This window comes from Magallana gigas, chromosome 5 (assembly GCF_963853765.1).
Source record: "Magallana gigas chromosome 5, xbMagGiga1.1, whole genome shotgun sequence".
NCBI lineage: Eukaryota > Metazoa > Mollusca > Bivalvia > Ostreida > Ostreidae > Magallana > Magallana gigas.
Genome location: NC_088857.1, coordinates 41,843,032 through 41,864,690, shown reverse-complemented (window position 1 = coordinate 41,864,690; position 21,659 = coordinate 41,843,032). Strand labels below are relative to the sequence as shown.

The 21,659-nt window shown below is 34.1% G+C and overlaps 1 protein-coding gene across 1 annotated transcript in view; it reads right to left on the bottom strand.

The window, feature by feature from the left end:
• LOC105347321 (deubiquitinating protein VCPIP1) overlaps positions 1 to 21,475 on the bottom strand; it is a 30,930-nt gene extending 9,455 nt beyond the window's left edge. Inside the window, exons 1-7 of the mRNA XM_066085526.1 lie at positions 21,315 to 21,475; positions 17,536 to 18,432; positions 6,530 to 6,658; positions 5,860 to 5,990; positions 2,762 to 2,873; positions 1,276 to 1,485; positions 901 to 988 (exon numbers count right to left, since the gene is read on the bottom strand). Coding sequence (XP_065941598.1) covers positions 901 to 988; positions 1,276 to 1,485; positions 2,762 to 2,873; positions 5,860 to 5,990; positions 6,530 to 6,658; positions 17,536 to 18,400 — 1,535 coding nt within the window. The 5' untranslated portion in view covers positions 18,401 to 18,432; positions 21,315 to 21,475. The remainder of the gene's footprint in view (positions 1 to 900; positions 989 to 1,275; positions 1,486 to 2,761; positions 2,874 to 5,859; positions 5,991 to 6,529; positions 6,659 to 17,535; positions 18,433 to 21,314) is intronic.
• Positions 21,476 to 21,659: the final 184 nt, after the last annotated feature.

Genomic DNA, 21,659 nt, shown 5'->3' with positions numbered 1-21,659 from the left:
CATAAACACTATCAGCAGTGTTTATGTTTTAGACTGTTATCAATTATTTTCGACACAAACAACACAAGCATGAACTATATTGAATACAATGACTTGCACTGAAGTTAAATTCAAAAGAGGTTCCTTGTTACAAATAATGAGGGGTTAACATCTCTAAACTGTAAAAAGATTGGCGAGGAAAAGATAAACAGTCTATGGCTCCAGACGTGTTGTGAACCTACAAGCAATTTTTATCTAAGGTCTTTGCGATTATTCAACCACTGAAACTAAAACCTTGCAGAACCACAGATATCTAATGCAGATTTATGTAAAGCACATTGCTGCTCATTTTCCTAATATGCAGGACCCATGCAATCTGTGGCCCTTCCTCAGTATGATCCTTTACAATAAAGTATAAAATGTCAATCTCTAACAAAGACTCGCACAGCATTTGTAACAAGTTGAAAAAATTCTTGTAACAATGTCTTTAAGCTAGGTTGCATTGACTGTAATTGCTATTTACACATGTATCAATGTAAAAGAAGTTGCAAATTCCTCTTATCTATATTTTGATAGGTACCAAAAAGTCATTGCACTGAATCAATTCTATATACAAAGGTAAATTCACAAAAGTTCGTTTTAAAATTATTAAGTACACAATGAATCTATTCACTGGAAGTCAATTAAGTTGTTAGTTATACTTTTTGGTCAATTTACATGACAAATAATTAATACCATCGATCATTTTGTTAAACTTGTTATTTAAACAAAACTTTTAAAGAAATATAAAAACTCTTGGCTTGTTAAATACACATGTACACATTGCTTACCTACACTGATGTAACCGTTACACAGTACTTCAGATTTTCCATAACAATGCATGAATTTGTTAACAAAACTGTTTTGATATAGAGCCCTTACCCCTGACAATACGTGCAAGTGCTGGGTTTACATCGGCCTGGGTCGGGAACAAGTTTATCCTGATCCTTATCATAACTACACACAGCTCCTGAAATTTGCAGGAAGTCAAAACAACGTATATGTAGGTCACACTAATCACATCATAATCAATTTATCAAAACACAGCTCTTCTAACTTCATACACAAAGAAAATGCTATCATTCCCTTTTGATAGGTTTTTAAAAACCATAAATATGACATGAATATTGATTTTCAAAGCACTCTGAAAATTAGATTTGCAAGAAAGCAATCTAAAGTAATGATCAAGGTTCATTATCAAAGAGATTGTGGTAGTGGATTCCATTCGGGGAGAGTACAAGGCATCTTGATCGGTACCTTGTTGGGGAAAGGAGTACTTTTTGTCCGACTTTAGTTTCCCATGAGTCTTCACAGCCAGGTTATAGAGACTGCCTCCTTTCTGGAACCATTCTTCATGAAGCTGATACTCCATAATTGCCTCACAAGTCAGACACCGATACAGAGTCTTCCTCTGAATGGCTTCTCTGGTGGTTTTTAGAACTTCCTCCATTCGGGCTCCCACCATACCTTAGTAACATTGGAAATTATACTGTAAATTCCTTATTTTATGTGAGTACTTAATTCAGCAATCCCACTGTTTTGCATCAAATCAGGAGAATAAATAATTGTGAACAATGAACTTTTTCCCTTGTATCTTATAGTTTTTAACTCTCAAAAAATGATGGCCAGATTTTAAAATCCACTAGAGATTTCCCGCAGTTTCACGCTGATATTAATTTCTCGCATTTAATTAGGGATCAATAGTACTGATAAATTCTCATATTTTGCCATCTCTTGCTGTCTCATGATTGCATGCATGTTTATTAATTACAACTAAAAATCTTTCAAGGTCATATTCTAGGGTTTTATAATTAGCAGCCATGATTCAACTGCGTTTCATTGACAATTTCCCTGTTCCTAAAACATTAGGTCTGTAATGTATTTTCTTATCTTGTCACATAATGACCTATGTGCTTTGTGATCAGTGATGCGATGACATAGGGTCGTTGGCTTGTATCATTTGCATGACCAGGTTTTGACAAAAGACTTTGAGACAGAACAAATCAAACAAGACAATCCAAAATTTTCTTTCTTTTTTTTTTTTTTAACATTACAAGCTATCACTTTGTAAGCAACTGGCATTCTGACTGTTTATAAAATATAAAGATCAGTCTTTGCATTCATTAATAATTCATTATAAAATACACCATGTTTTTATAATAAGCAGCAATCTCTCCCAGTGTTCTTAATTACCTCATCCTTCAACATTACCCTCTTAGCATAATTGAAATCAGAAAAGATATTTTTTTTCCTTATAATTTTTATACGGAATCTATTTTACATTTATTTAGGTCATCAGCTAACATTTCCCTCTTAGTATAATTGAACTCATCATATCAAAAGTATATTGAATGATCACTGTACTTGTATAACAACAATATAACACTCAATGATCTCATAATAGCTGGCTATGAGGAATAATTTATCAGTTTTCTATTTCTGGGAGATTGGTTTTCTCCCATGCTAGACTCATCAGTCTCCTGTGAGTCCTGGCCTAATATAACATTGCAGAATCCACAAAGACAGCAACAGAGCACTGCAAGTGATGTGCTTACTAGTTATCAGCAATTTGATGCTAACCTGATATTACAGTAAAATATGAATAATAAATGATTATTATTACGCAGGTCTTTATTTGTTATTTTTTTTATGTATGTTTTATTGTGAATGTGTTTTTTGTTTTTTTTATTTTGGTTTTGGGGGGATTTTTTCAATGGGAGGGGGGGGGGGGGTAAAGATATACCTAGTGTTCTGTAGAGATACTGGTGAGTGTCAGCCACAAGCTGGGGGTGAACTCCATACTTGTCCATGTAAACCTTCTCCATTGCTGATACCAGGGTCCTTATGTATTTATCCTACCATAAAAATCAATTAGTAAAAGCATTATTGCCACAATCAAGTCGATACATCCATTCAATTTCATCAGCAGGAACAACTTTTATCACTATGGTGCTGATAATATGAGCCGGAGACACAACAAGCAATCAGTGGAAATGAACATTGTAAGCTGGACCTTTGATTATGAAAAATGCTCTCAGCTGGTTTTTATAACAAAGTACAAGAAACTCTTTACAAGATTTTCAGGAATAGATACAGGTTTAGCAGTGCAGGCAATTTTCATGTTGAAAATAATAAGTGTCTTGAAAGGGCATAAAAGGCTTTACCAGTTCTGAACTAAAATTGAGTTTAAATAAAAAAATCTTTGATTGATGGTGACATGTAACAATAAAAATTTGAATAAATTTACAACAAATATTGCAGAGCTAGTCATAAAAGTGGTTGCAAACTGCCTTTTAAATCATCCAAAATAGTTGAAAATACCATTTTTTTTAAAGATGCAGTCTAAAACTTGAATATTTGCCTTTAAATTAGCTTAATTGACTGGGTAAGATCAAGAAGATAGAATGGGCACAATTTGTCAAAAACATAAAGTAAACTTCTAATGGCATAGCAATTTACAGCCTGAGCAACCAAATGGAATTTGCTGAGATTTTTACATAATATTATTGCTGAAAGATCCATACAAAATTTGAATCAATCACTAACTCTCCAAATTGAACAGGCACATACTGTTACATGTACTATATCATATATACAGGCCACATACTAGCATTTGAATCTCTTTCTATGCATCACATTACCTGACACATCTGAGTACATGTACTAGTATTTTTAGTGAAATTGGGGCTATTACAGGTAACTCTCGATGGCTCGAACTTCGATCGCTCGAAGTTCTTGATCACTCGAAGTGAGCCCAGGGTCCCGATTTTTTTCCCTATATAACTAAGCAAATTTACTCTTGATTTCTCGAACTCTTGATCTCTCGAAACCCTTGATTCCTCGAAGTGAAACTGCAGTCCCGTTGTTCATAATCTATAGTATTTTACTCTCGATACCTCGAAGTCGCTGTGTATCTCGAAGCGCTATACCTAATTAACACCTACCTGGTCGTTTAAATGGCTCCAGGCGTTAGACGCGGGACCCGTGTCACAGGTTGTTTATTCAGGCGACACTCGTCATGCAAGGTGGTAATTGTTTAATGATTGACCATACCGATACCTGAACCATTAATACCAACCGTTTTACGATAATTGGGAGACGCAATGAAAATGAAAAATTAATTGAGACGAAACGATAATATTTAGTAATAATCAAATTTTAGAATTATAAAACTGTAAAAATTATGCTTATCAGCATCATTGTCATCATTGTCATTATAATGATTATTGCCGAACAAGTTCTTACAGCTTGCGAAGGACCCGTACAGTGGGAACAATGGGTGATACTCAGTTATCACATTTATGACATGTCGATCGTCTCGCATGCAGTCCAGTAGTACTGAGCAATCTGGTCTTGATATAATGCATAAAATAAATAATTATTATGAATTTATTCGATAGTTGTTTGTATTGAGTTTTATTAACATCAAGTGCTGTATATTTTACTGGAAAGAAAACGTTGTATAAGCACGTGCGTAAGGTTAGCACTAAATAAATGGCTTAATCATAACATCCGGTATAAATAATTTTAAAACCCGTCGGTCAACCCGGAAAATTCCGAACTCTTGAAAACTCGAACTCTTGAAACCTCGAAGTTTTTCCTTGGTCCCAGGGACTTCGAGCTATCGAGAGTTACCTGTAGTTCAATGTTTCAAAACATACATGTTCCCTTACACCATGTACTCTAGCAGTGCTTGGACATAAGAAATAAAGCGCCAACTTAGTATTAATTTGGGTGAGTTTATAAATTGCAAGTCAAGGAGTACGTCTTCAACATTTAATAGAAAAATTTTGGATAAAGTATCATGCTCTTTCTAAAATGGAAAAATCAGGATACAAGTAATCATCTTCTTCAGACATGTACTATTTACAATGCTTAGTATTTTCATCCAATGTCAAACTTATTAAGATTCATCGTGACAAAGTTTTGTTTAAAGAGAGATAACTTCTTATTTAGCTCTGTTTTAAATCTCCATCTAATACCGTAAATAAACTGCCAGTGGTGTAAGAAATGTATGCATCCAATAGAACATAAGTAAATTACACAAATACATCAACTGTTGTTTGGGTTCATGTCTCTTTATAGCATTGCCACAAATACTTTCTTTTTGATATTGTACATTTGTGATAAACAAATTCCGTTATGATTTTTATCCTATATTACAACCACATTGTGTTATGTTCGTGGTTAGATTCACTTGAAATATGTATATGTATTGAATGTGGAGATCAAAGTATGAAAAACGAATATACCCATATACCTCTGTCAATATATAATTCAGTGGGTCCTAATTTCTAAACAAGAAGACATTGACTTTGCAGTAATACATGTTTATCTCATCAATTTCAGCATATCCAATTGAAAACAAGGTCACTTAATCATACAGTACTATAGTGTTTAAATTAATTCAGCAGGGCAAGGACTTCATGTCCTGAACTCATAAATCTTTATTGAATCAGCATGCACCCAGCAAGGCTTCTCTCTCTCCTCAGAAGGCAGACACATTAATGAAGTAGACAATGCCACATATCTTAGAAGCATTAATTGTCAGCAAGGAAGAAAAAACAGATGATGACATAAAATCACAAGTAGGAGCTAGACATGCATTCGTCACACTTGGATCAATTCGGAAGGGCAGAAACATCAGTTTAATGACTAAACTAAAACTGTGACAAATATAAACCCAATCCCCCTTTGTTGGTCAGATTAACAGACAGAGAACAGCTTTCAAGAGTCTACATCAAATTCTCAGAATACGATGGCCCAAGAATATACTAAATGCAGATGATTGGAAATGTTAAAGAAACATTTCCTAATCTGGATTGGCATAATCTTTCTTACCGACAGACACTTGTTTCCTCCGATCACACAGCTGCCATTCTCGTTGAAGTCCATGTACTTGTCGATCTGCATGGAGGGCAAGCCCCATGCCCTCTGGATCATGTCACGGGGCAATAGGGGCTGCTCCTTCCCTGACAAATTAACAGTAAACCTTACTCAACATGCTCAAGCTGTTGCTAAATACATGTACATGCATGTAGTTAAAAATGACTTAGGTAGGTATGGCAAATGTTGATGCATTGTGACAGTAAATTTAGAAATCTACTTGCTTAGGCAGTTTACAAAGAAATGCATGGCGCATATATTGAAAACTATTGCTTAATTTTAATTTTAATTACTCATCATTTTGTTTGCGTGGATTCGATCACTACTCCTAAGTCCTTCTTTTGCCATTTGCAATGTGATAAGCATGTTTCAAAAAACACTATGAATATAACCATGACAATTTTTGTGGAAGGAAAGTAGCTAGTTTACAAACAATGTATTCTTAAAAAAAAGAAGCAAGTTCTTAGACTGTTTCTGTCATGATAATTTTTGCAAGATTTATCATAATGACAAAAAATTGGACATTTTCCATAACACAAAAATTTCCACATTGATACATGTTTCTGTTTTTGTTGTGCATAAAATTAAGAAGAATTGTTGGTTGTTTAAGACAGCCTGCTTTTACCTTTTATTCCAACCAGTGGTATGTAGTGGTTTCTCCCCATGCTACTCCAGGCAATACACAGTGGTTTGTTCAGAACTCCATCCCTCCCCTTACATTCATTTGGAGGCAACAGGCCAGGCAGAAACACACCTGAGCAATGAGAATGCAGAAGTCTTAGAACAATTAATGCATGAACTGCATGTGCATCACAACATGCAAGTGTGTTGTATTGGTATAACTCTGAATGTTAAATTGCATTTTTTTTTAAATTACAAAGTTCATTTTGCATAAGTGATGATTGGCAGTTAGTTCTGGAAAAACAGTTTTAATAATATAATTTCTTTTTTTTATTTGAATCTCACTTAGTGATTTTGTAATATAATTCTTAAGTCGGGTGTCATGCAGTTATGATAGAGCACCAAAGACACACATATACAGTTACCTACATCTATGCAGTGTAATATGTCTATAATCATCAAACACAAATATCAGTATTTCAATAAACTTGTTTTTGTACAGCTTTCTGAAGTATATGTATTGCTTAAAGTTGTGGAATGAGTGTTATAATTAAAATGTTTATTTATTTCCCTGTTACACACATGTATTATTTTATTTCAGTCTTTGAAATGGTTGATGAAATATCAAGAGAGTTAAACCAAGAGGCCCACAGGCCTTAACAGTTACCTGTTAAACAAACAGCCTTGTGAAGTTCAATTCCATATTAATTCAAACAGAATTTTAATAGAATTAAAATACTGCATTTCTTCATTACGTATGATGAATAAAGGTAAAAATACATGGGTCAGAATGTTTGATCTGAACAGTATATTCAAAATATCATAGACAGGCAATTGATGGTAAAAAAAATTCTTTTTATATTTAGATAGTTTCCAAAACTACATATAGTTCATCACAGTTGCCATTTAGGATTTTTAGGAGTTGCTCATCTTTTACGATTTTTGTCTGTAATTTTTGCAAAATTAATAGTAATATTTTCCCATACTTTCTACATTTATGCGCATGCATGTGCAACAATCATTTGAACTGATAATAATAAAATATAACTGGTTTTTTTTTTTTTTTTTTTATAAATAGCATTTTTCACAACATGATCAATATAGCCCTCCCCTCTCCATATTAAAAGAACCCACAGAATTCCACAATATGTGCAATGAAAGACAAAATAGGACTGCAATAGGTCCCCTGGGTGAAGTTTATAATATTGCCTTACAGCTTAATATAGATAGTGTACCAGTAAATCATATAATGTTTGGAAACACTCTTAATTTGAATACTTAATATATTGAGATATAACCTCATAAAGAAAAAATTCCCTGCATCTGACAGTTTATTGATAAACACTATTTTATCAATGACACAAGATTCGAGGGGAATCTATTACATGCATTTAGATTCCAAAATTTATTGTATAATAATATTAAGTAAAATTCCCATTGAAATAGCTTAATTTTCACATGCAATCCTTTTGTAAATGAGAGATGATCTATTTGTAATCGAAGGACTCTCTAAATGTTGTTTGAAATATGAAAGTCTCGGCTTTTATATTTCAAAACAACATTTCTCAACCACAGAGGTTATTCTGCAACATTCATGAAAACTTCTACTTTATTTTTTATATCAATGATAGTAAAACTTTTAGAACTCAATATAACTTTGAGGTGGGCCACAAAATACTGACCATGTTGACGGCTGACACAGTTATTTCAAATTTATAGAATCTAAATTTTTGTAAGTGTTGAAACAGTTTTGGATTTTAACAAAAAATGTACTACTTAAAATTCTTTTCAAAGGCAATACATTTAAAAATTCAGAATTCAAGATAATTCAATATCTAATAAAAGTATGTAAGACAGAGACTAGTTTCCTTTATCATGTTCATGACTTTGCTTCAGAACTAGCACCAATCAGTACAAAGCTGATCTTTTTAGTGATGTACATATATGGGAAACATGCCAGATGACTCAGGAAAGAAGCATCTATTGTAGACGTATTTAAGAAAGGAGAGTGACACAAAGCTTCAGATTACTGTCCAGTTCCTTTAACCCCTGTATCATGCAAGTTACTGGAACATATAGTGCACGTGCAGTCATGGACCACTATGACAGCAACTGGCAGAGCAATAGCACAGATTCAGGTCTAGAAGATAATGCAAGTCTCAGAGAGTTAAAATGTACATTGTGGCCAAGAAACTTATCTTTGGAAATTAAGTAAGCATATAAGTACTCTCAGAATCTTCATAGCTGTTGAGACTTTGACAAATTAACATAATTATAAGAGATTCCTGCACAAACCAAACTTCTACTGGGTAAGAATGGACTGATCATGATTTTCTAGCAATTTTTAGGAACACAGCAAGTCACACTACAGGGACAAACCTGTACCAAAGTGTATGTTATTTCTTGGGTCAACCAGTGGACTGTGATGGCCCGGGCCTAGCTCTTTTTCACCTTATTCAATGACATACTGACTTACTTCATTGCCATTGCAAATTTTGTGACACACAAAAAAACCCCAGATATACAGTACACATATATGTATGTCAAGGGCAATTACTACTAATGAACACCTAGAAAGAATAATTCTACCCTGAAAAGGCTACACTCAGATTAAACCGGGTCCGTAGGACATCTGTCATTTTAACGATAAAACATTCTATCTAGAGAACACCAATACTGCACAACTTCTGTAATAAAGGACTGAGAAGCCACCTAGAGCAAAACCTACTTTGTGACAATTAAGATCTTGCAAATAATAATGCATACAATCAGCAATAACCCACTAGATATTCCACCTTTACACCAAGAGATACTCCAACAAAGGAAAGCATTAGTACTGTAAGTGTCAGCTACCAACATGCCACAACACATACAAGTTTTCTTCTTACTTTCTAAGAACCATAAGGGACTGCAGCAACGCCAGAATATGTTAAAGAAGCTGGTGCCATCATGGCTTCTAGGAGCAGCTAATCAACACCTTGACTGCTTAGTACCTGGTGCTTTAAATAGCTGTGTTCATGCAGAGCACTACTTGCACTCGGTGCATGAGAGCAACACCTTTCAAACACAGAAGACTTCTGACTAGAACAGATTTACGAACTTTTAACAACAAACTTTTAACAACTTATGACCAGATCTCTGTATATCACCTGTTTGCAATTTCCTACATGTATTCTCAATATATAAACTCAATTTTACCCACATTGTGAGGAGCACATGGCTCAGTGGTCATAGGAGTTATGCCAGTAACCCATAGGCCTCTAGTTCAAACTCCACTGTGGTCACTTGATGCTGTTTGCTGGGCCCTTAGACAAGGTACTTTATCTTCATTGTCTTAGTCTATCCAGCTGAAATTGGGTACTAGCATATGCTGGGAGTTAACCTGAGATGGACTGGTGTCCCATTAGGGAGAATCAATGACTCTCATCCTCTTAGCACCATGAAAACCGGGGATAAGGACACTGGCCTCATGGCTCTGAGCCCCCTCTGTGACTCCTTAAGCTTACTGATCTCAAAAGGTCATGATTTAGACGAAAATGAATCAACCAATTTTAAAATTACTTAATACATACTTAAGTTTTGATAAAACTGGTCAAGTGGTCCTAAAGAAGAACATTTTTTGAACACTTTATCCTGTCTTTACTATTTCCCCAACTACTTCATACTGGTAAAGGAATATTGGTTTTCATATAAAGAGACTTGTAAGTTTTACCAAAAGATTCTTTGTGCCCAGTTGGATTAAAATTAGTCTAGTGATTTTAGAGGCGAGAACTAAAATATGAAAATTACATGTACAGGTAATATTAACAATGAAAGCAAACCGATCGATACCTGACAATGTTGATTATAAAAATTAAGGTGAGTCAATAAAGATAATATCAAATAAAATGTAAGGCAGTTAGTGACTATCTATATCATGCTTATCATCATTTGGGATTTCAGCTTTGAAATTCCCCTTGTAGAAAAAGGACTAGATTTCAGATTTGTTAATCATTTAAACTCTACATTGCCCTTGCAGCTTCTACATCTTGAACTGGATCCATACATTCTTTAAGTTAAATAAATAATCTAAACCACTCAGAAAGTCAGAAACATTGCTATCTTTCACAATCAGGTGTAAATGAAATGGAAACTCACTTCCATTTGTTTATCTGATGGCAAATAAATTAAGGGAAAGGTATACCAAGGTGAAAAAAGCTTTCAGAAAATTGGCAGACACTAGGTGATCATATAAACAAATGTATCTCTACCATAAGTTATCCATATACTGGTCAGGCTGAAAAGCCAGTGGTATCAATCTCAAGTTCAGATACTTATTTATGACATCCACAGATAAAAGCTAGTAAAGCATTAAGAACAAGAGGCCCATGAGCCACATCACTCACCTGAGCAACAATAGTCAACAAAATCTTTAGACTGTCTTAAGATTATGATATACAAAATATCTAGACAACTTAGTAGAGTATATATCTCGATTTTCAAAGACTTTCAAACTCTAGAGTTACACATTGAGCTTTTTTGGTTGTTTCAATGTCTGAAAATGAGACTTTTTAAAGATTTATTCCTGACCAATGTAAAAATATACCCCAATTGTGGCCCCACCTTCTAACATGTGATATATATACGGGTGGTATTCATAATGTACCGTTTTTTTTTTACCCAATTCATAGTGTATTAGTGGGACATCAAAATTCACATATTGTTTTCCCTCGGACTGAAATGTCACATTTTCATTGGATTGAACATGGCACGTGATTGCCTCATATATCTCTATGTAGGTTCGTTGAGGATTAATATTAGGCAATGATGATGGCCGTCATTGGCTGCCGCCTCACCTACTCATCTCGATTATTCATATTATTTAACACAGAAATCATGTTCAGTAAGTCCTTAAAATATTTAGAGTAGTGGCCCTTTGGAATTATTTTTAAATTAGAGAAGTTGCCCTTTGAATGTTGACATTACATTGTTGTGTCTGCATGGAGCAGAACAAAATGGCAGCGTCTAAATTTGCTCAAATCTCTGCAGAGGTTTAAAATTGAATAGCAACAAAACATTGTAAGTAATATGGGTGAAGCGAAGATTTTTAAAGCGTATTTGAAAGGTGGTATTGATAATTTTGTTTAAATGAGTTTAATTGGACGAGATGTAAGACATCTTATATACATGGCTTTGCGTAGATCACCGCTATTTATCAATGAATATGTCGCTTGATAGTCCTTGGGAAAACAAAACACTTATTAGGTTAGTTACTGACTCACTACCGAAATATATTGGGTTGATCAATCTCATATACGGCTCGGCTTCGCCTCGCCATCTATGAGATTGATCAACCCAATATATTTCCGTAGTGAGTCAGTAACTAACCTAATAAGTAATATTATGAAAATGTGTACAGTATTTTAAATTTCTTGCTAAATGCTGCCATTTTCATCAAAAGGAATCAAATAAATAAAAATGCTTATCTAATATCAAAGGACATATATGCTATTTAGGACAACAGACCAATTCATTCCAAACCTACAGTTGTAAAGTGTAGGGAATTTGCTGAGATGATAGCTACAATCAGTTAAGTCTCAATTATGAAAATGCGGTCTTATCACTGATATTGTCCTGCAAGCTGCATGCGGCTTGACATCATGAATTCAAACTAAAAGTTTTTTTTATGACTATCAACAACAGTTGAGACAACATTATGAACATATGGAGATACTAAAGAAGATAGCGCTCGATTATAAAAGGTTTCATTATGATTAACCAGTTGAGTTTTTTTCTCTTTCAATGGGCCCATATCATAAATAAAATATTCTAGACACAAATTATCAAAACTCCCAAAAAGTCATGTGGTCTGAAAATGGCAGACATGTCAGACGAGCTATATCCTACTTGGGAAATAAAGCGCCAAAATTGGTGCTGGACTGCCTCCTAAAGAAAATCTTTTGAATACATTTTTTTGGCAAGAAATATTCAGTAAATTGAAATACAAAAGACTAAAGGTGCAGTTAGAGGATACGTTTTCCAAAAGACTTTTTTATTCGATTCACTTTCGACTAAAATCGTACCGTGTGATCACCTAAATAGAAAGTCTAAGGCAAAGTCTTAAAAGTCGATTGAAAATCTGAAATGCATCCAATTTTCAATCTACTCTCTGGTTAGAAACGTGACGTCACAATGACTTTTTCCCATTAAACAAAAACATTGAATAGGTTTTATAAATCGAAAATTGATTGTAAAATGGTAATGTGTGACCACCTCAACAATTGACTCCAACGGACTTACCTTAGCAAGTCAAATGAAAATCTGATGGAAAATTGCATCGTGTGACCACACCTTTAGTAACAAGTCAGTTAACTGTATCTTGTTTATTTACATTTATTTAGCACTAGACTATCAAATATAACAAGAGGCCCAGGGGCCACATCGCTCACCTGAGCAAAAATTGCCTTAATTCTGATCAAATTAGCATTACAGTATCAAAATATCTTGACAACCGAGTACATTAGATCCTGCTGAAAAAAATTGAAAATCTGCCAATTTTTATCCACCTCTTATTTTTTGGTAAATACCAAGCCCCTTTTGTTGTTGTACCTGTAAGAAAATTTTTCTCTATTCCTATATAACCCCCCCCCCCCCCTCTTTCGTGGCCCCACTTTTCTCTAGGGAATCATGGTTTCATCAAACTTTAATTTGCATAACCTGTGCTTTCACACTAAGTACTGAGTTTTGGACTGAAAACTTTCTCAGAATATTTTTAAAGGTTTTCTCTATATATTCCTATGTAAAAATTCAAACCGCCACCACTGCCCCGCCCTACCACTAGGGACTGTGATTTTGCAAATTTGAGTTTACACTACCCGAGGATGCCTCTACACAAGTTTAAGCTTTTCTGGACAAATAGTCTTTAAAAAGAAGATTTTGAAAGATTTTCTCTATATATTCCTAAGTAAAAATTCATCCCCCAATGTGGCCTCACCCTACCCCTGGGCTATTATTTAAACAAACTTGAATCTATATGATCTGGGGATGCTTCCACTCAAATTTGGGCTATCCTGGCCTAATTGTTTTGAAAAGAAGACTTTTAAAGATTTTCTCTATATATAAAAATGTGTCCCCTATTGTGGCCCCTCTCTACCCCCAGGGACCATGATTTAAACAAACTTGAATCTACATTATCTGAGGATGGTTACATGCCAATTTGAGCTTTCTTGGCCAAATGGTTTTTAAAAGAAAGTGTCTCTATATATTCCTATATAAAAATTTATCCCACAATTGTGGCCCCACCCTACCCCCGGGGACCATGATTTGAATAAACTTGAATCTACACTGCTTCTACTCAAATTTGAGCTTTCCTGGCCTAACAGTTTTTGAGAAGAAGATTTTTAAAGATTTTCTCTATATATTCCTATGTAAAAAATTGATCCCCCTATTGTGGCCCCACCCTACCCTCGGAGACCATGATTTAAACAAACTTGAATTTACACTTCCTGAGGATGCTTCCATTTTAATTTGAGCTTTTCCGGCCTGTGGCCCCACCCTACCCTCGGAGACCATGATTTAAACAAACTTGAATTTACACTTCCTGAGGATGCTTCCATTTTAATTTGAGCTTTTCCGGCCTAATAGTTTTTGAGAAGAAGATTTTTAAAGATTTTCTCTATATATTCCTATGTAAAACTTGATCCCCCAATTGTGGCCCCACCCTACCCCAGGGGACCATGATTTGAACAAACTTGAATCTACACTATCTGAGGATGCTTCCATTTTAATTTGAGCTTTTCTGGTCTGACAGTTTTTGAGAAGAAGATTTTTAAAGATTTTCTCTATATATTCCTATGAAAAACTTGATCCCCCTCTTGTTGCCCCTACCTACCCCCGGGGACCATGATTTGAACAAACTTGAATCTACACTACCTGACAATGCCTTTACACAAGTTTAAGCTTTTCAGGCGGAATAGTTTTTGAGAAGAAGATTTTTGATAAATACCAACAAATTTTCAATAATTCTCAATTATCTCCCCTTTAAAGAGGGCGTGGCACTTCATTTGAACAAACTTGAATCCCCTTCACCTAGTGGTGCTTTGTGCCAAATTTGGTTGAAATCTGCCCAGTGGTTCTTGAGAAGAAGATGAAAATGTGAAAAGTTAACAACGACGACGATGACAATGACGACGACAACGACAACGACAACGACAGACAACGGACAAATTGTGATAAGAAAAACTCACTTGAGCCTTTGGCTCAGGTGAGCTAAAAAATTCCTATTATAATCAATAAATAGTTAGTTGTGGGAAACCAATGACTAATTATGAAAATCTCAACGATTCCCATCACTAGTTAATCATAAAAATCCTGTAAGTAAGTTCATGTAAGTTAATAAAAAGTAATTATAACAATATCTCTTTGAAAAATGAGCTAAGGAGGGGACAATCTACCATAAAACATTTGTCATTATATTTCTAAAAATACAGGAAAATGTGCATATATTATAGTCTAGCTAATGATAATGATAATCACATCCTACAATATATCTTCAGCTAGACATATCCATCATTTTGATATAATTCCATTCCTAAGCCTTAATCTGGGGATTACTGGCATTAGTACAATGCGACTGTCAATTCCTGTTCAACATGAGACATTTATTGGACAGTACAATGAATCAGTTACAAACTAATTCCTACTAATGTTATCAGAGTTAGCTGCAAGTTTTATACTGTAGATTCTTAATTGAATGCAAGGAATTAATATCAGCATAAAATTGTGAGAAACACATCTCACAAATTCTAAAATTTCGCTTTTATTTTTCAGACAGATGTAAACTAATTATGATAAAAACTCAGCATTAGCGATTTTACATTCTCATGTTTTGATGCAAAATGGTTGAATCTCAGAAAAATAAGGAATTCTCAGAAACCAATTACTGTGGAATCATTAAATTTTGTGGAGGACAATTTTCGTGGATTGCTCAAGTTTTACAAGTAAAAGGGGACGTAATTTTGTGTATTATCTTATGCCTACAAAAGATCGAAATATGACTTTATAAACCATATTTAATAATTCGTGGAGGATGTTAATTTGTGGATGAGAGGTACCCACAAATTCCATGAAAATTGAGCCACCATGAAATCTAATGATTCCACAGTATTACCAGCCTGAGTTGTACAGGAACCAAATTTGTTTAATTGACCATGTTTCCATAATAATTTCACAAACTATGTCCAAAACCTCATTAGGAGATCTTTTTTGAAAGGTATTGAAGATTGAATGGTAGAACTGATGTTGATTTGTACATGCACTGCTATTATGCAAAAAAATGAAAAAATCTATTAAAATTATTTGACATTCACATTTAATTAATGCCATGACTGACCAGTGGAATGTTATTCTTTAGTAAACAATGAAATCTTTGCTTTGGTGATTTATGCAGGTATGAAGGTATCAAGGTAGCAACATGGCAGAAAAAATACATACTGTATACAGTGTTATTTTCGCCCCAAGTAATTATCGCCATTCTTCACTTGCAAACAGGTTCACCCCATCTTTAATATGCACAGAGTGAGACACAGTTGTGTTTGAAGAGAGATATAATTTGAGACATTGGAATTCGTCCAGTCTTAGTTTCGCTGGCTGACAATGAGGGCAAAATGAGTGAAAATAAAATAGGGTCGAATATTTTCCTGCATACAGTAACCCATGTTAGCGGCTTATGTAAATTTTTTCTGCAATAATTGCTACCATCATAGCCCGCATAAATAATCAAAAATAACATTTTATTGTTTATATTGACATTTTTCTTTTGATAAATTTATATTGAATTACTGGTAATCATAAAGAATAGGCAAAACTACTGTAGTTTCATTAATATTCAAGGGTATCAATTTTCGTGGATAAGTGAAAATCACAGTTTCAAGGATACATAAATTCGTGGTCAATGACTCTTTCAATACAAAATTTTAATAGAAATTGCGTTTCAATGAACATTAAATTTCATGGATCAACTTAACAACAAAATCCACGAAAATTGGTATTCAACGAAGAGTAACTAAATTATTGTTAATGTACATTAGATAAAAGAAATAGCCAAGTCTTCTTATATGGGCATTTGAGTCTGACATCATCATGATTATTTCTTGTAGCCCTTGATTTTTTTTTGGTTGTAATGGAGGATTTTGATCGATTGATAAACTGGTTAGAACTAGATCATATAGATTTCAACCCTCTTTATAGTGCTATAAAACACAATCAATTTGCTTACAAAAAAGAGGAGAAAATACTCGGTAGATGTAATTATAATAATGCAATGAATACCTTCATATAAGTACTTTTTATTGTAAATGATATAATGTGTACACCTTCATTCCTAAGGTGTTTATCTTATCTATTTTAAATAGCTTATTACTTTCATGTTGTAAGACCAAAATAAGGAAAATCAATATACACAGTTGGATCCCTGTATGATTATTGAATTATTGCATAACTTTCTTTTCATTTTACTACTATGGATCTGATGAATTTTTTGTTGCATACTCCAGTAAAATATGTCCTGTGCATAAAAAATAATGTCTACAGTTCAAATATGTCAATATGCGATTAATAGTTAATAACATGTACCTCTCTATAAAAATCTACCTGTATTTAACCTTTTCATTGCGCTGTGTTTCCAAGTCACCTTGTTTAACTTTTAAATAAATTTTACAAGTTACTAGCTGTCTCATAGTAACAGAGAAGAAAATTAGTCTACTGTACAGGTGTATATTTTTTTTCAAAAATCTGGATCTGTGACCCCTTTGTGACACTTAGATAGACTGAGATATTGGTCGAACAACATATGGTCTACCAACCCATAGACCACCTAGCCAATTAAAAACAATATGCTTGCAAGCATTTGAAAATTTTGTTTTTTAATTTCATGGTCAACCTTGCTCCCTTCCTAAAAATCTCTTTAATGCTATCAGCTAAATTAGTTCTGAAATGAAATGGTTGAAAATATATGTTTCATTGCAGCATTACCTGAATAATCGCCTGAACTTTCAATTCCACTGATAGAATCCAATAAAATGATTGGCCTTCTCAGTACATTAGCCAGTCCAAATACATGAATGTTTCGTAAACCAAGGGGTTCTCCATCTTGTGGCACAAAATCAGGATCACATTCATTGATGATGGCCTCCCATTCGTCCACATCAATAAAATCACGAAAAAGATCTTTATATGTCGTTAGCTTTGACTGAAAATGATGCATAAGGTTTACTCTCAGACCATGCCAAAACAGTTCCCGTCCAACCAGAGCTCTTGACACAGCATGCACAAGGCAATGACCATCTCCATCAGCATGAATTGGGACCAGTCTAGTTTCATTATCATTGGCTATTCTAATGACTTTGAGAGTGTCGGACAGGTAGTGAGCACTGCCTGTTCGGTCCTTCCCATATCCAATTATATCCAGATTCTCTTCCTCTATAAGGAAAGCCCTATCACCCAAGATCTTTCCGCAGTCCAAGACGGCTGGCTGGCCAAGCTCTGACAACAGTTTGGCAGAACCGGTGTTCTTATCCATGCCATATTTTGTCAAAATTGGTGAAACAATTTTACACACATAATTTGAGAGACCCAGCACTTTCACATTGTCTGCACCTTTTTTAGGTTTCACATTTCCAAGAAGAATGTTTTTCAGAATGTTGTGAAGCGCCACTTTTGGATTGGTTACCTCTGCAACATTTTTTATGGCTGATTTTTCATGTCTTTGTCCACAATTGGTGCACTCGATACTTTTGTCGTAAGATGGAAAATAAAGCTTTGCTTTGCATTGTTCATCAGGGCATGTTCCATATAAAATTTTATAGGAATCTGGGCTACCACTTGATGATTTCCTCATTTTGTTTCCTTTTTTCTGACAATCCTGTCAAACTGTAACAATAAAAGTTAAAAATAATTTTATACTTAGCAAAACTACAAAATATATGTTAATTTGGATATTAAATGCTATATCATTTATATTGGGCCTTAGTTGTTTATGCACATATTGAGGAGAACTGTGCATGTTGTGATTTGTATCATGTGCACAGTCCATAAATTTAGTTAGCATGTTCTTGCAAGCTTCCAAGTAAATCATAAATCTATTAAATGTTTTTGCCAATAAGAAAAAATAATTCATATTTTTATCCATAGAGTCAAGCTCTTGTAACTTTTCTACAAATATTCTGTATACCTCCCTATCCTTGTTAAAGAAGTGCTACTATAATCTAATAATAGATGATGTCAGATAATGTCAGAGGATAGTAGTGATGGGAATCGGCCAGATTTTCATAATCGATAATCAGTTTTCCGCAACTAATTATCGATCATCATCAAATTATTTTTACAGTTTATTGCTGAATAAATGTAAATAAACAGAACACAATTAACTGACTTGATACTAGGTCTTCTGTATTTTAATTTAATTATTTAATATTTCTTGCCATAAAAATTTTGTACCAGTGTATTCAAAAGATTTTCTTTGGAAGGCAATCCAACATTAATTTTCTTGAAACCAAAATACATCAAATTTCTTGGGTAGGGATACAGCTCGTCTGACATATGTCAGCCATTTTAAGACCACGCGCCTTTTTTGGGTTTTGATAGTTCATGTCTACAATATTTTGTTTATGATATGTGCTTGTTGAAAGGAAAAAAACACTCAACCAATTATTCGATTAATCATAATGAAACCCTTTTTAATCGAGTATATGAGATCAAATCCCATAGACAAGAAATATTTCCTATGGGCTATATTAATTAAGACCATGTCCATCAACACAGATCTTAAATAAAATTCCCTGGAATAACGCAGCACGGTCTGATGAAATAAGGGCAGTGGTAGGTCTATAGTCTGTCCAAAGACATTTTTGCTGTATATATTCTTAGATTATTTGATACTCATAATACCTCTTACTTCAGAGGATGTTCATTCAAAAGCATGAAAAATTCCAAGATTTCCCCTTTGAAACACCCCTCTAGCTTGTAAGGTTTCAATATATGGCTAAAACTTAAAAGTCTACAGGGGTTTTCCATTGCTAAAGAGATGGTGGTATCCAGATTAAAGCGAGCGCAGCGAGGCGACGTGAAGCGCCACTCGCGAAGCGAGCTCCATAGACAACGTGTACGAACGGAGGAAATTCGAGTTGAAATCTGCACATTGTTCAAAGAAAATTTTGTGGACCCGCGTGAAAATGTTCTACTATCCCAGTGATCCTTTGCGGTGCATAGCAACATGGTGGAACAGGAAGCGTTTCAACCGAAAATTCTTACCTCTAAATCGCATACATCATTTTCATATAACAATAAAAAATCCTTCTAAAAACATTAAAGTAAATAACAGAAAAGCCTGTACCTATCTGAACTTTTGCTGACATATGACATAATTTCCTTCCCCGAATTTGTCCGACAATTTACGATAACTGTCGAGCGCAAAAAAAATTTAACTATGACGTCACAAAGATCTCGCGTTTTAATTTTCCACGATACATTTAGAGGCGGATCAAGCATCTGTACTGGATGTAACATGTAGGAAGTACTCAGTATCAGTGTTAATGGTGACTCTTTGGCTGATTAGTTTTGGTTTTTTTTTGCTTAGTAAAATTAATACACATGCAAGTTTTATGCTAAAATTATTGTCATATTTATCCAATCATATATGCATACGTTAGGTAGGTGACAAAAAATTATTAAAAAAGAAAAGTCTAATCATTATTAGATGTACGTGCAGCCACGTCATTTTGTAATGAATAAATAAAAGAAAAGAATTAAACTGTTAAAATATCTACATGTATTTGTTATATAGTTGCATATGTGGTCAAACCTTTCAATAATATATTGGATATCACACACTAAAAAAGGGCACATGTGTACAACGCTTATATAGCGTACAAAAATTGAAAAGATTTAAAACAAAATTGATGTCACAGAGGAAAATAGTTAAAACACAGATAACACCGACACACAATTTATTGTTTACTGATTTTAATTATTATTATTAAAAGGTAAAGGAATGATAAAACAAAATTGTATTTACCGGGGTACATAAAAAAACCCAAACGGATTTGTGTTTATCTAAATATTTAAATAATTCTGTTTAACATTTTATTAATGCTCAGTGGTAGTTTGTTTAAGTGTATAAGCCTAGGAAGGGACCATTGGAATAAAAGTTTAATAACTTTGGGTTCCTTGTGGCGGTAAAAGTTTTCAAACAAAGCCCAAGTTTTTTGGTTAGGGCAAGTCTAACAATGATGACAGATGTGTGGTTCCTTCTGCGCTCGCCCCAACGGTCACACCGTAAAACTTATTAATGTTGAAAAATTGTGCAAGATATTTCAAGTGACTTACAAATGGAAAATATATGTCAACATTCCCCATTAAAAATCTCCGTAAGAAATCTGTTTTCGTTCCTGTGAATTTTTTTTACGTTATCTTGGAAAAGTTCCCTTCTATACCTTTCAATTGCACTTATTTCACAGGTATGTGTATTCTTTTTTTATAAATCGTCCAAATGTGCAGCATAAATATCTTGGGACAGGCTACAGACATATATCAAGAGACAAACTCTTTAATACTCCTGACTCTTGATATATTCAGTTATTATTTCAAATACAAATAAGCTGACTGCAAAAAAAAAAAAAATCTAATAAACCGATGTCATTCTTTTAACGTATTTAGATGGCCGAGAATCCATTTTTAATTTTTTTTTATTTTGGTCCCTGGGTCTACATAACTTAGAACGCATATAATACGCACAACTTGCGCTATTTACTTACATGGGTTACACTGTATATCTTTATATTGCGTCTTTAGGTAAAATCCAGTACCTGGACCTGTCATCAAGTTGAACTTTAATGCAAGGCCTAATGATAATCAGGAAAATTACATCTCTATGAAATTGTTGTTTCGCTTTCATTTTCATCAACAACGGACGTTGTATCGAGATAACTCGGACAAAAAATATTCGGACCGTTTGTAAACTTTCACTGGTGATATTAAGAGAAAAAGTAGAAAAGTGTACAATCAGCTTTTTTAATTTCTGGTTTTTTTTTAAAAATAATATATCGTTTCATGTTATCGAAATCGAAAACAAACGATATCTAAGAATGGCGACATACTTT